The 14,400-nt window shown below is 36.1% G+C and overlaps 1 protein-coding gene across 1 annotated transcript in view; it reads left to right on the top strand.

Moving 5' to 3' along the window:
* ACC (acetyl-CoA carboxylase) overlaps window positions 1–14,400 on the top strand; it is a 776,633-nt gene that overhangs the window by 647,800 nt on the left and 114,433 nt on the right. The window contains exon 35 of the mRNA XM_081728639.1: window positions 4,466–4,733. Within this exon, the coding sequence (XP_081584765.1) occupies window positions 4,466–4,733 (268 nt within the window). The remainder of the gene's footprint in view (window positions 1–4,465; window positions 4,734–14,400) is intronic.

The raw sequence follows: 14,400 nt of genomic DNA, 5'->3' as shown, positions 1-14,400 counted from the left end.
GAAACGGGAGAACCCCGAGAAAACCCACGCACACGGTGTTTGTCCACCACAAAGTTCACTTGGCGGGAGCAGGGTTTGAACCCGAGACCCCAAGCACCAGAGGTGAACGCTCTACCACTGAGCCACCGCGGCCCCTGTTTGATGGGAAATGTTTCATATGTGTCCAATATCTGGAAAAATAGAAAATTAAATACTAAGACCGAATTTGACAACAACAAAAGAGGTATTATAAGCACAAATTTTTATCCTTTTTCAACATTACAATTTACTTAGGCACATCTTACTCTTCTTGAAACCGAGTGACTCTGGGAGGTCATACAAGTTCTTGCTGTTTTTGACGTTCCATTAATCATGCGGTCACAGAGAAGAAACGAAATGACACGCATACCTACCAAGCGATCGGATCTGACCGTCGACCTTCAATAATAAAGGTACGTTGTATGCACACAGCAGTCATAGTTATTCCAGTGTTGAAGAGCAATAGAGATATTGAAGCAGTTTGTTTAGATGTTTGTGGGCCTGCCAGCTGCCACATCAAGTCGCCGCACATGTCAGGCATTTGGGGAGAATGCCGTAAACGAACGCATCGCCAGGAATTGGTTCCAGAAATTACCTTCGTGAGATGTGGGTCTTTCGGATGAATCTCGCAGTGGACGGTTACATGTGTTGGATGACAAGGCCATGAAATCAGGCATCGAAAAAGACAATGCTCTAACGTGTGACGAACTTGCCGAGAGATTCCATGTTTCCGCTGAAACAATCAGATTGCACCTATATGGGATAGGGAAGCCATACAAGTTACCAAGCAATCAAAGATGGGTTAAGCTAGTGCGTACTCCACATATTATCGGCAGCCAACAAGAAACAACCAGTGACAGCCTATTTGTCCTTGCTCACCTGAATGCACCCATCTTTAATCTCTTGCTTACTGTGGTGACAAAACATGGGTCCTCTATGACACTCCCAAGTGTACCAGACATTGATTGTCGCCACGTGACCCTGTTCCTGACACCTCAAGACAATCTTCGCACCCACGGAAGTTTATGTTCTCTGTATGATGGAATTGTCCGCAAGTGGTTCATTACGAATCCTTCGACCTGGTCGGTACGGACTTCTACTCTCAACAGTTGCAATTGGTGCACCGTCCATTGCGGCAGAAGGAGGCTGCATTAGTGAATCGCAAGGGTTTTCTGTTCCTGCACGCAAATACCAGGCCACATGTGGCAAGAAGGACCCGGGAGATCCTTCAACAACTTGATTGGGAAACACTGACATGCACTATATTCTCCGGAATTGCGCCAACAGATTACCACCTGTTTCATTCACGCGACAAACTACCTTTGGCAGATACTTCGCAAATGACGGAGATCTGCGGAACGCACCCACATACTTCTTTATATCCACGACCGCCGAGTTTTATCACCAGGGTATTGTGTAGCTGCAGGAACATTTGCAAAAGGTGTTGTATGTTGATGGAGATTACTTCGAAACCTAAAGGTACGTACCGTCCACTGTATTGCTCTTTGTTTATCACTGCTATAGAACGGGAAGAACTTTTTTGGTTACCTTGTACTTAGGCAGTTTGCGTCAAATCTTTTAGATTTTAGGGTGTTTTGAATATGAAAATCATGTTTTTCTTCTTTTTTATGTAGCTTGACGTTATCTCGTTAAAGTTATATTATTTCTCTATGATGTGTGCGATTATAAGATTTGTATGGAATTAACAAAAACTAAAGTGTGATAATGACAGTACAGAGAATCACCTGAAATATGTATGGGATGTAGATAGCGTTAAAGTCACTGTTACTCGTTGAGATGTTAGATAACGAACTCGGAAAAAAAAAAAAAAAAAAAAAAATTCAATAATTCGCTTACGTGTGTGAGATATGAGATACTTCCAGGTACCGTTAAATCGCTGTTACCTTTTAAGTTTTTAACAGATTGACTCCATTAACGAACTCGGCAGAGGTAATCGCTCTAGCTATCTATTGGGAAAAAAATATATATAAACACAATTAAAAAAATTCACTTACATGCATGGGATTTGGGCTATAGATAGCCATCGTTAAAATTGTTGTCATTCGTTAATACATCAACGGATTTACTCCATTAACGAACTCAGCCGAGGTAATCGCTCTAACTATATATTGCAACTCAAAAGATTCAAAAAGTCGCTTACATATATGGGAGATGGGATGTGGATAGCCACCGTTAAAGCCGTTGTTACCTGTTAATTTATAAGTAGATTGACTTTCTTAACGAACTCGATCGAGGTAGTCGCTCTAGCTGTCTATTGCAAAAAACAGAACTAAAACATTGGCATTCTTTCAGGAGCTATTACACACGGACGGACGGACAGACGAACTAACAACACAATCTTATAAGTCTCGCTGCGTGATCTTAACAAAAACCAATGAGAAGTATACACATGTTGTGAGGAAACAAGAAAATTAAAATGTATTTCCCCTATGAGTAACAAATGCATCGCAATCCTTTGATATCATGATATCATTTATTTAATATTAGTTTTTTTTTTTTTTTTTTTTTTTTTTTTTTTTTTTTTTTTTTACGATGAAGTTTGTTTATTGTCTTCCTAGTTCCACATTTTATCATATTTACCCTGTATTAGTTAATCAAATTTGTCAATACCGTAGAGTGTATTGTTAGGGAGAGTATGATATAAGCACTCAGGCCATTTTATCTTGGAAAGAAAGAGCATCTCTAGTGATAAATTGATGCTTAGTGATTTTGATGTAAATACTTAAAATAAATAATGGAAGATGAAAGAAGTATTTTTAAGATATAAAAATTATAAACCTATTTCACATTTTTGAAAACGTCCAACAAATATTACTAGAAAGAATAACCATGAAATACTTTATTTTTGAAATATATGTAAATGATTTGTAGTAATTAACATAAAATTGGTTACTTACCAATAAATCTTCCCGTAAGGGAATTAAACACTCTCCACACGTATCGGAACAACAAGCTAGTTCCATCTTCAGTGGTGAAGTAACAAGGATAAAAACGGATGACAGAAAAAAGATGTGAAAAAATGAATACATGCTACAGAATAAATATAATGTAAAAGATGCTAAAATACCACAAGCAGTGCACAGTGCGAAAGAATGAGCTAAGTTGAAGGAAGTGCGATGTCTGTGTTATGTCACTATTGACAGATCCAAAATTACATCGAAGGGAGGTAACCAGATTCTATCAATGTTGCCAAAATCCAGATCTAAAACCGGTTTATATTTATAAATAAAGAATGATTCTGTAATCTCCCTTTGTTTCTTTGTTTTCTGCTGAACCTTTCACATTAACTTGCCTTATATTGTGTGTATATTGTTCTAAGTGAAGTGCCAATCTCGACATGCCCTCTTCTTGCGACTTTTTTGATCGTCTGATATCTTCTTTAATTATTATTGCATTTCGTTTGACCTATAAATGAGGTAGCACCTTCACATTGAGCGTGATAAATACCTGACTTATTTAATGAACCAACAAAACAGCTTTGAAATCCAGTAAGATCCGGATCCATATTAGACAATCAAACAAGTCACAAGAAGAGAGTATGTCGGGATTGGCGCTTCACTTAAAACAACATACACACAATGTAAAGCAGGTTAATGTGATAGGTTCATCAGGAACCAAAGAAATAACGGAAGATTAAAGAATCATTCTTCATTCATAAATGTAAACCGGCTTTAAATCTGGATATTGGCAACATTGATAGAATCTGGTTATCTACCTTTGATAGACTATATATTTTGGATCTCTCAATACTGACGTAACATAGACATCGCACTTCATTCAACTTAGCTCGTTCTTTCGCACTGTGCTCTGCTCATGATATTTTAACATCCTTTACGTTATATGTATTCCGTGGTATGTATTCCTTTTTCTACACCTTTTTTTTCTGTCATCCTCTTTATTATTATTATTATTATTATTATTATTATTATTATTATTATTATTATTATTATTATTATTATTATTATTATTATTATTATTATTATTATTATCCCTGTTACCTTACCACTGAAGACGAAACTAGCGTGTTCTCATACGTGTGGAGAGTGTTTAGTTTCCCCACGGGAGGATTTATCGGTAAGTAACCAATTTTTTAATTTGAATCATCCTCTCATGTGTCTTCATAATAATTTTAATGATTTGTAGTAATATTTGCTTTTCAGTTCTTACTTTTATTAAAACTGTTCTTAGAAATTGAGAAATCCCATTGCCTCTGTAACAGTAGAACCCGTCTATTTACAATTGCTAAGTGACTGACATTGCGTTATTATGCTTGTTTCATAGACAACTGGAATAATGAACTATAGAATGGTAAACACACTTTCAAAGTACTTCGATCTTTGTCAGTGCCTCTGAATTCGTACCACAGTAGTGAATGGATAATTTAATTTTAAAATTTTTACATTAGTTTTAAAATTTTCTTATTCAGGGGTGGTATACTTGAACCAGAGGGTATCGTAGAAATTAAGTTCAGAACAAAAGATCTACTTAAAACAATGCATCGCTTGGATCCGGAAATTCTCTCTCTCAAGGAACAATTAAATAACCCGGACATTTTGAAGGAACAGAAATCTGAACTTCTACGAAGAATTAATGAAAGGGAGAAGTATCTTCTTCCAATATTCCACCAGGTTGCCGTCCATTTCGCAGATCTTCATGATACACCAGAACGAATGCAAGAGAAAGGAGTAATTCAAGTAAGTATTCCTGTTAATTATTTCGAAAAATCGTATCTATAGGAAAAGCATTGAGAGACCATAATACATAATTTCATGTTTTGTAATACATAATTTCATGTTTTCTTATAATACAGTTGATAAATTCCCTAATAACCTGTAGCAGTAGAGATTAATCATGTGAGGAAATGATTGAATATTGCAACCTGTAAAATAAGTTACTGTTTCGTGCCAATTTGGAACAGAATTATAGCACGTAGGAGTTTCGTTATGAATTTATAGTTCAGTCTTCCTTATTTATTTCCTGAAAACATGAATTGGTAGTTTTTTGTATGTGAACAGCTTCTCACTTCGGTGTTTGTTGGAGTGTTTGACGCTCTAGAACTGTGAAGTGAAGTCAAAATTTGTCTACGTCCATTTCCAAGTAACTTACGATCTTCACTTGAGGTCGCGTACACAAGTCTATTCATCTGTCTATATCCGTGTATATACATTGTGAATGATTAATGCGTACAAAAAGTTTACGGCTAGGTACCTAAGGCCAAAACAAGAAGAAAAGTCCTTTGCAACTTTTCTCGTGTCAGCGTATTTTCGTAGATACAAGATACTCAAAGCTTGGAAAATTAACTTTGGAACTACTTATTTCGAATACCATGAAGAGCACTAGTGGCGGTCAATTCAATTTACTAAGAAATCACCTGTTCTTTCCAAAAGTGGGCATTGCAAAATTAAGCAATTTAGTATAAAGGGATTCCTCAAATGAAGGGATAGATTCCTTTGATATTTTCAGATAAATGTAGGTCGAGAAGCTCATAGCAGAATAACAGGCAACACTAATTCGTTTGAGCTCATTTGGTATTTCATATTACCTTTCGCCATATTTAGAATTTGTGTGGTTGCATAATTTTCATTAACTACGATACTCAAAAAACATCATGAGTACTAATTACCAATTATGGTGATTAAAACATCACACATTCATTTTTTAATATTTACAAAAGTAATGCTTATTACGCGTTCTAAATTTTTTAATTTCTTATTGTTTTTGCGTAATATTCGTATATAGTATTTTGAGCTTTAGTTCATTTCTCCGTAGTCGCAAAAAGTATCCAAAGATTTTTTCTTTAGTTTAAAGTGGTATGAGATTTTTAATTTTTAATTTCATAAATATATAAAATGTTTCTCAAAAAAATATTTAGTCTGTATATTCATTGTGTACCTCTGTTCATGGAAGCCGTTAGTTTTTAACTCTATCCCCAGGAAAAACCGGGAAGGAGCGAAGTAAGATTCTAAATTTTCACTTGAAGAATCGTCATATATTATCAACTATATATATTTTAGAAAAGAAAATTTTTGTTTGTTTTTACTATATAATTTATTTTAACGATACATAAAATTCGCACCCGAAACAAAGGACATAGTGAAAATTACTTTTTGAATAGAGACTATGTGAGAGGAGCTTTTTTTTTTTTTTTTTTTTTTTTTTTTTTTTTTTTTTTTTTTTTTTTTTTTTTAAGGGAAGCACTAATTTATGAAATTGCGTTCGGCAAAAGTTATAAACATGGCAAAGGAAGTAAACAGGACAACTGTTTGTGAAGCACTTGGACTAGAACTAGGTTTCTTAACCCGAGGTTGCGAAGATAAGCGGAAGAGAGAAATATAATTTGAATCTAATACCGGAAAATATTTTTTAATATTATTTTGAATTTTGTTCTGACAGGCATATGTTTATTTTTATACATACTGTTAAGAATAACAAAAGATAGGTCTACTAAGCATTTTCAACAGGTGCAGAGTTGTTTAAAAATCAATTTAAAGGAAAGAGGTACGATATGAAAGTAGTGAAAACTGCATATTGAAATATCCGAAAAATACAAAGGCAACAAAACGTGCATATTAAAATGCATCAAAATTGAAAGCTAATGAGATACGTGAGCATGATGTGATTTCACTAGAGCGGCAATGTCCGGTTCAATCTTTGTGACGGACATTATCAAGTCATCTAGAATACTCAATAACTTTTTTTTAAAAATTAAAATTAGAAATCACTTTATTTTTTTTATCACATGACCTAAAATTAAGAAAGTTTTGAATTTTTTTTTAAAAATTTCAAACGGCCTTCATTTTAAAACAATATGACAGATCGGATTCGATATATGTAATGTGAATGAACTCATCAAATTTGGTTTTAAACCATTCGCTTTTAGGGAAGTCACTGTTTCCACTATATACAAGAAATGTATTCTACTATTATAGAAATACGAAGGTCATACTGAAAGTCGTGAACAACGTTTTTTCACAACCGTAATCTTTATTTGTAAGTGAAACCAAGTATATCATCTCTTTGTACAGACCTGTCTTTCACTTGTCCACATAGTCTCTTTATTTTTCCTCACATTTTTCCCATCGTTCTGCAACTTTGAAAATATCCTTGCAATAGAATTCCGTTCCAGCTGCCCGTAGACACTGACGCACTGCTTGCCGAATATCCTCCAGTGTCTCGTAGCGATGGCCTCGCATCTATTCGTTCACAAAACCGAAAATATGGTAGTCGGAGGGTGCAATGTCGGGGCTATAGGGAGGATGTGGAAGTGTTTCCCACACAAATCTCCTGATCTGCTCCATAGTGGCACGTGCACTATGTGAACGCGCATTATCCTGTTGAAGGATGATCTTATTTCCAGGACGTTTATCACGCAAGGCACGACGGAACTTCAAAAGTGTCTGGATGTAGCGGGCAGAATTTATGGTCTGTCAGGCTCAAGAAAGTCAACCAGAATACAACCCTGTGCATCCCAGAAGACGCTGCCCGTAGCTTTTCCTACCGATTGCACTGTCTTCGCTTTCTTCTTCAGTGGCGAATTCAAGTAGTGCCAATCCATACTCTGTCGTTTTGTTTCAGGTTCATAATGTGAAACCAGATTTCATCTCCAGTAGAGATGCAAGAGCTCGGAAAAAAACCGGCTTTTTGAAAAAAAAAAAAACTCGGTTTTTTCTGCTTCGCTTTTTTGCTTGGGAAATTTTGGGCTTTTTTCAAAATTTTGCTTTAAATTGATAAAGCAGACTTTGTTTCGCTTCTCTACAGCACAAAAACTCATTTAATTAGTGGTTGATGTAGGTAATAATATAAAACCTAAAATAAACCATGAATTTCGAAAAGTTTTTTTTTTTTTTTTTTTTTTTTTTTAATTCTTAACATATTTACATTATGAATTCCTAAGGATTAACCAATAGATGTAATAATTTTTTAACCTCTTATACACAAAAGTAAGTACTTTTATTTAAAAAACTGATACACAAATAACTAGCAAAATTGTATGTAGTATTTTTACTTCAAAATATCACACACTCTCTTTTTGAAACAAAATAAAATAAAACATGAGAGAAATACATTTATATGATAATCTTAAAGGCTGCACATCAAGAGCTTGGTTTCGGGTGGTTCTGTACATTCTTGAAACTTTTAACTTTCATATACATTGTATGGATATTTCGAACAAATTTTTCATTCATTGATCACATACGTAATAATCTGTTACCGCCTATCAGGTGCTTCGGATCTGCAAAATCTGTAAAATTCCGAATTCTAGAATGCACTGACTGTTCCTTAAGCTTGTTTAGAATCGGGCAAGTACCAAATTTTCTGTTCATGAATCATATGCGTAATAGACCGTTCATCTGATCGTATGGTTTCCTAGGCTTATAACCACCATCACGGTTTACCCAGTCCTGAAGGTTTCTGAATTTTTAACAACAGGAATTCAACTTTTTTGTATATATTTAACCCTATGCAGGCACGTAGCCAAGATTTCGTGAGGGAAGGGGGGGAGGGTCCGAATCATGAAATACTGTGGTCATCACACCAGGGACTCGACCATTGAAAACTATTTTACTGGAACATATATTGGTTCGTTTAGCCAGGATTTCGTACCGGGGAGGGGGAGGAAGTGACAAGAAATTCTGAAGGTCCAGGAGCTCGATCAGTGTAAACTACTTTACTATCAACATATATTGGTTTGTTAGAACAATAAAATGAGGATATGTTGGTAAGTATTTTAAGAACAAACTAAAGAAGAAATCTCGAGTAAAATAATAATAATGAAAAAACCTATTGAAAAAGATTGTATAATGTATTTACGTTCTTCCTCTGTTTATTCAAATATAACAATTTTCCTTTCATTATGACCTCAACTATTATAAAAAGTACATTTTCACTATTATAAAAAGTACATACTTAATAATGTCTTGTAAAATATTTTACAATATCTGCGTTCCTTTCTCTGTTGAATCAAATGTTAACAGAACTTTCTTTCCATATAAATTTTTGTTTTTATTATTCCGTCAACTACTGTCTGTTCCAAATGACAGGTTAAAGGAGCAGTAGAAAATTGTTTTTGAAATACCATGTTCGATACTGGAAGGGTGCAATGACGAAAAATTATGATAAAAAATATCCACGCTGTTACACAACGGCACTATGTTTTCTAAAGCTTGAAATCTCCCTGACTAGTAGCAGAAATTCTGAGAATTAAGTAACATTTCTAGAGATCTCAAATTTCCTGGCTCTTCCAGGATATTATGCTCACCTCATTACCACGTATTGCAAGTAATACAAATCTCCTCATAAGAAAAAGTAACCAAAAGCTTCCTATAGTTTTTTAAACGCTGATCCTTCTTTTTCTCATTTCATTTTGTTTCGTCCATCTTTAATTTTTTTCATTTGTGGTCTCGAAGGGGGGGATCTCGGACCCCCTGGACCCCCCCCCCCCTTGGCTACGTGCCTGACCCTATGGAATACATTTAAGAAGAGGGGAAAGAATCAATCACTGTTTCAATTCACAAGAAAGGCGACAAAACTTATTGTTACAATTAGCGAGGCATTTCTCTTAACATTATATTAGCAAGTTTGATTCCATACGCAAATGAAATTATTGGAGATTATCAGTGTGGATTTAGGGAAATCGACCAGATATTTACTATTCGATAAATACTCGAAAAGAAATGGGAATATATTACCCAGTATTGTAGGGAGCTAGCTTGTTTACCAGCGGGGGCTGAGATGAAGGGGGAAAAATTTCAACAATTTTTCTGCGTGACTCTTGCAATACTCCCTTACCCTCCTTCTATATGTAAGCGTTGCCAGGGTTAAAAAATTGTCACATGAATGTCATTCTGAAGAGTTAGTGTGAGTTGGTTATTTGTTGTGTGCTGTTGTGGTTGCGGTTTTGTTACTTATTATTCATTTGGCAATGGCTTCACAGCGTAAGAGAGGGCAAACTATACACAGCGAAGCTAGAGAAGTAATAAGAAAGTCCATAGTGCAGTGCAACGAAGAAGCGAGGGAGAAAAAACTGAAGCATTTGTTATCACAACCAAGGTCGCCCTGTCGTGGTTTCAAAGGGGGGGGGGGGGCAAGTTTAAGCAACGTTTCAAATATAGCTTCATATTTTGCTGTAACTAATGTAAAAATTCTATTGGGTTTTCGATATTCCCAAGTACAATTTCCTCTTAGGGGAGGCGAGCGCCTCACCTTGCCCCCCTGATGGGCACCATTGATCACAGCCTAATTTGCGTGTGTCCACGTATACAGGAATCTTCGAAAGGTATTGAATAATTGCATAAACTCTTTGAATTCAGTGAGTATTAGCTTAATTTTTTGACAACGCACTGGCAACCCTGCCCAGGACCGTCGAGTGACCGTTTCTTGGTGACGGGGGCTGGGGAACCTGTCAATCAACTCTGAATTGCTCAGTCTCGCATTAAAGCCAGTTCCCTATAGTGCATTAGCTGTTTATTGATTTTAAAAAGGTTTACGACTTGGATAGGAGGGAAGTATTGTACAATTCTTACAGAATTCGGAATACCGAAAAAGCTAGTTAGATTAAAATGTGTTTAAATTAATCCCAGAGTAAAGTCCGAGTAGAAAAAATCTTGTCTATGAGCTTCAACGTCGAGAATAAGTCTGAAACAAGGAGATGCGTTATTGCCATTATTATTCAGTATTATTCCGGAGTATGCTATAAGGAAAATTAAAGATAGCAACCACGCCCTAGAGCTGAATGGTATTCACCAGGTTATGGCGTATATTGATGTTATAAATTTAGTAGGAGATAAGAGAACAATAGAAAGAAATACATAGGCCTTACTAAACGCTTGCAGCGACATTGGTTTAGAAGTAAATGCAGAGAAAACTAAATACATGGAAGTTCACCGGGGTCGTAATACGGCAAATTGTGGATGCGTTAAAATATCAAGTAATATTTCCGACAAAGTGGATACTTTCAGATATCTAGGATCAATATTACCAGACCAAAATCATATCCACAAAGAAATTAAATGTCGACTGAAATCAGGAAATTCGAATTATTTTTCAGTTCAAAATATTTTGTCGCCGCGAATTCTGTCGAGGAATTTAAAGCTTAAAATATATAAAACGATAATCATGCCTGCTGTTCTGTAAAGTTGTGAAACATGGTCGCTTGCGATGAGGGAAGAGCGCAGACTCAAAGTATTTGAAAATAAAATCCTGAGACGAATATTCGGACACAAGAGGGACGGGAATGGGGGAAACTTCATAACGAAGAACTGCATAATTTGTACGGTTTACTAAACATCGTTACGGTCATCAAGTCTAGGAGGCTCAGGTGGGCAGGTCATGCAGCCAGAATTTAAGAAGGTAGGAACGCTTTCAAAGTTTTAACTGGAAATCCAATCGGGAAACGTCCATTAGGAAAACCTAGGGGCAGATGGGAGGACAATATTAAGATGGATCTCGCAGAAATAGGAATACAAAGTAAAAACTGGATCCAGTTGGCTAAGGATGGAAGTCAGTGGAGAGCTTTTGTGAACGCGGCATTGAAGCTTCGGATTCCATAAGCCATAGAAAGAGAGAATATATTTAAGTTAAGCAAAACTGCACAACAATGAGTGAGTTGTTAGTTTTTGCACTTCTATCGGGAAGTCCGGGATTCAACCCCGAATTCGAGCATTTTGACAAAAGTTTTTCTTAATTCCATCTGTGAATGTAGAGATAGTGCGTGTACTATGAATCCTGACCGACTTCCTTTATCGTTTTAAATCGTTGTTATTAATAATTACCAGCAGTGACAGATTTGCGAAGGGGGTTAGGGTGGGGATGTCTTACAGATTGAACCCTGTACCCCGAAATTACGGAATTTCTAACATAATCGAAATGTTTGTTATGCCTTTACTCATAAACTTCAAGTTCTCCTCAAATAAAAATTAGGCATTTTTAGAAAAACTAAACATTAATACGGACCCCCCCCCCAAAATACTTTTCTAAATCCGCCACTGATTGTCAGTATAAAATGGTCTTCAAGGTTGTATCCGAAAGATTATTGCTGAATACAAACAAAACGATATAGTTATGCCTGTACTCATAAACTTCAAGCTCCTCCAAAATAAAAATTAGGAAATTTTAGAAAAAACAAACATTAAGCAGAGAAACACCTCCCAAAATACTTTTCTGAATACGCTAATTATTTCTATAAAACTGTATTCAAGGTTGTATCCGGAAGATTATTGCTAAATCATTGCACAGTTATAATATAACAAAAATGTGGAATTCGCTCTGACAGATATACTGACAAACGCACGCTCTGACGGATATATTGGAAAACGTAAGTTTAACTTATGTGCTAGAAGCTAGAGTAGGCCTACTAGTCTCTAAGAAATGAAACACGGATGACTAAAAAGAAATGACGTAGAGAAGGAAAAAATGTCGATAACTCAGAAGTGAAAATAAAGTTAATTGCCCTCAAATACTACGTACTGTATGTTTACTTTAATTCATAAAACATGTGTTCCATCCGTCATGATGACAAATTCCAGAGCGAAATATGGTATTTAGGTCATGAAATCTTATTTTACTTTAGAGTACACTATAAGAAAGCCATTCAAATAGAAAAATCATGAAAATGAAAAAAGCCAAAATTTCCAAAAATTCTCGTTCCCCCCCCCCCAAAAAAAGCCGGTTTTTTGTGTGCAAAAAACCATCGATTCAAAAAAGCCGGCTTTTTTGCATCTCTAATCTCCAGTCACAATACTCGTCAATAAGTCATCACCTTCATGTCAAAATCTCAGAAGAAGGATTTGGGCAATGATTTGTCTCTGAAGTTTGTGGTCCTTGGTTAAAGAACGTGAGACCCAACGGGCACAAACCTTCCGATAATCTAAGCTGTGAATCGTTCTTGCACCGCACTATGTCCAACACCAAGTTTTGCAGCGATTTCATTCACGGTGTTACACCTATGTCCCCTAATCAGCTCATCAACCCTTACCTTGTTGCGTTCCGTGGAGGCAGTTCGAGGGCGCTCGCTGCGAGGCTCATCTTCGATACTCGTGTTTCCATCCTTAAAATGTTTCACCTACCTCCTAACACTGCTAGCTCCCATGCACGCATCTCTATAGGCACGTTGCAGTCTGCGGTGAATTTCAGAAGCAGATTGATCCTCTTTAACAAGGAATTCAATCACATTAAGCTGTCGAAACGAAACATAGCTGCCTGTCATTTTGGAAATCCTGCCTGTAGTCACGTGCGGTCAATGTGTGGAAAGAAAGAAAGAAAGATCTGTAGATTCAGATGATATACTTGGTTTCACTTACAACTAAAGATTACGGTTGTGAAAACATGTTGCTCTCGATTTCAGTATGCTCGTCGTAGATGGATATCGTGAAATCTCCGCAGTAGGTACGTTAAAATCCCACACAAACTTATTACAAACCAGAAATAATAATGGGGGTCGCTGGCAAGAGGATGTGATAAAATGGAGGTCGTGATAGGAATTAGGTTGAGAACCATTGTTCAATTATATAGAGAGGAAATTAGCTCAGAGAAAATATTCGAAGATACAGGAATTAAGAATGGGAGAGAGTAGGCACGAAGAAGGAAGTTCTGCTGGAGACAATGAAGAAGTGGAGTCAAATAGTAGTCAAAATAAATGGGTAGAGGAAATTAGGTTAAAGCTCCCTGAATTTGCAGGAGACATCCTTAAGGAGTATCCATTTGGTATCAAGACAAGTTAGAAGAATTTAAGCAAGCTAAGAAGTTAAGTGATGAACATCTATTAGAATTAGTTGTTTCTCGGACATTGAAGAAGAGCGGGAAAGTTTGGTTTGCTTTTAAACAACCCTTTGCTGGTTACAAGGAATTCAAAAATTCGTTCTTCAAACAATATTTTAGTTTCAATTGCAAACAAGAGATTTATCAGCAGTTGCAGCAGATCCATCAGATGATAAAATCTCAGGCCAATTTCATTATGGAGCGTTCTCATCCAATATTTAGACACGTGTTATATAACAAGGAAATTGTGACTCTAAAATAGTTAAAAAGCGAAAGTTTAAAGATCCAGCGTCTTCCTATGAGTGAATTATTATATCCACCCAAACGAGAAGCACCTAAAGCATGCAGTCCAATCGCAGCCCTAGAAAGAACAGAAATGGAGCGGGAAAATAATTTATTACCCTCAGCACTTGATCTCCCTTATTTTAAGCGTGGATGACCACACGGAAACTATGTCGAATTTTAGCTGTGAAACGAAGTCTTTCTGTCGTGATTTTTATCACAAAAGAGGCATGTTAGTAAGTTTTGTACAAAGGAAAAAGAAAATAAGAAAGAGAACTATGTTGCTCATAAGAAAACACATTCTTCTGAAAATAAAGTTCACAA

The sequence above is a fragment of the Thermobia domestica genome, chromosome 10, assembly GCF_964235325.1.
Source record: "Thermobia domestica chromosome 10, izTheDome1.hap1.1, whole genome shotgun sequence".
In the NCBI taxonomy this organism is placed as follows: domain Eukaryota; kingdom Metazoa; phylum Arthropoda; class Insecta; order Zygentoma; family Lepismatidae; genus Thermobia; species Thermobia domestica.
Note: the sequence above shows the minus strand (reverse complement) of the source record. Positions and strands in the feature narration are given on the sequence as shown.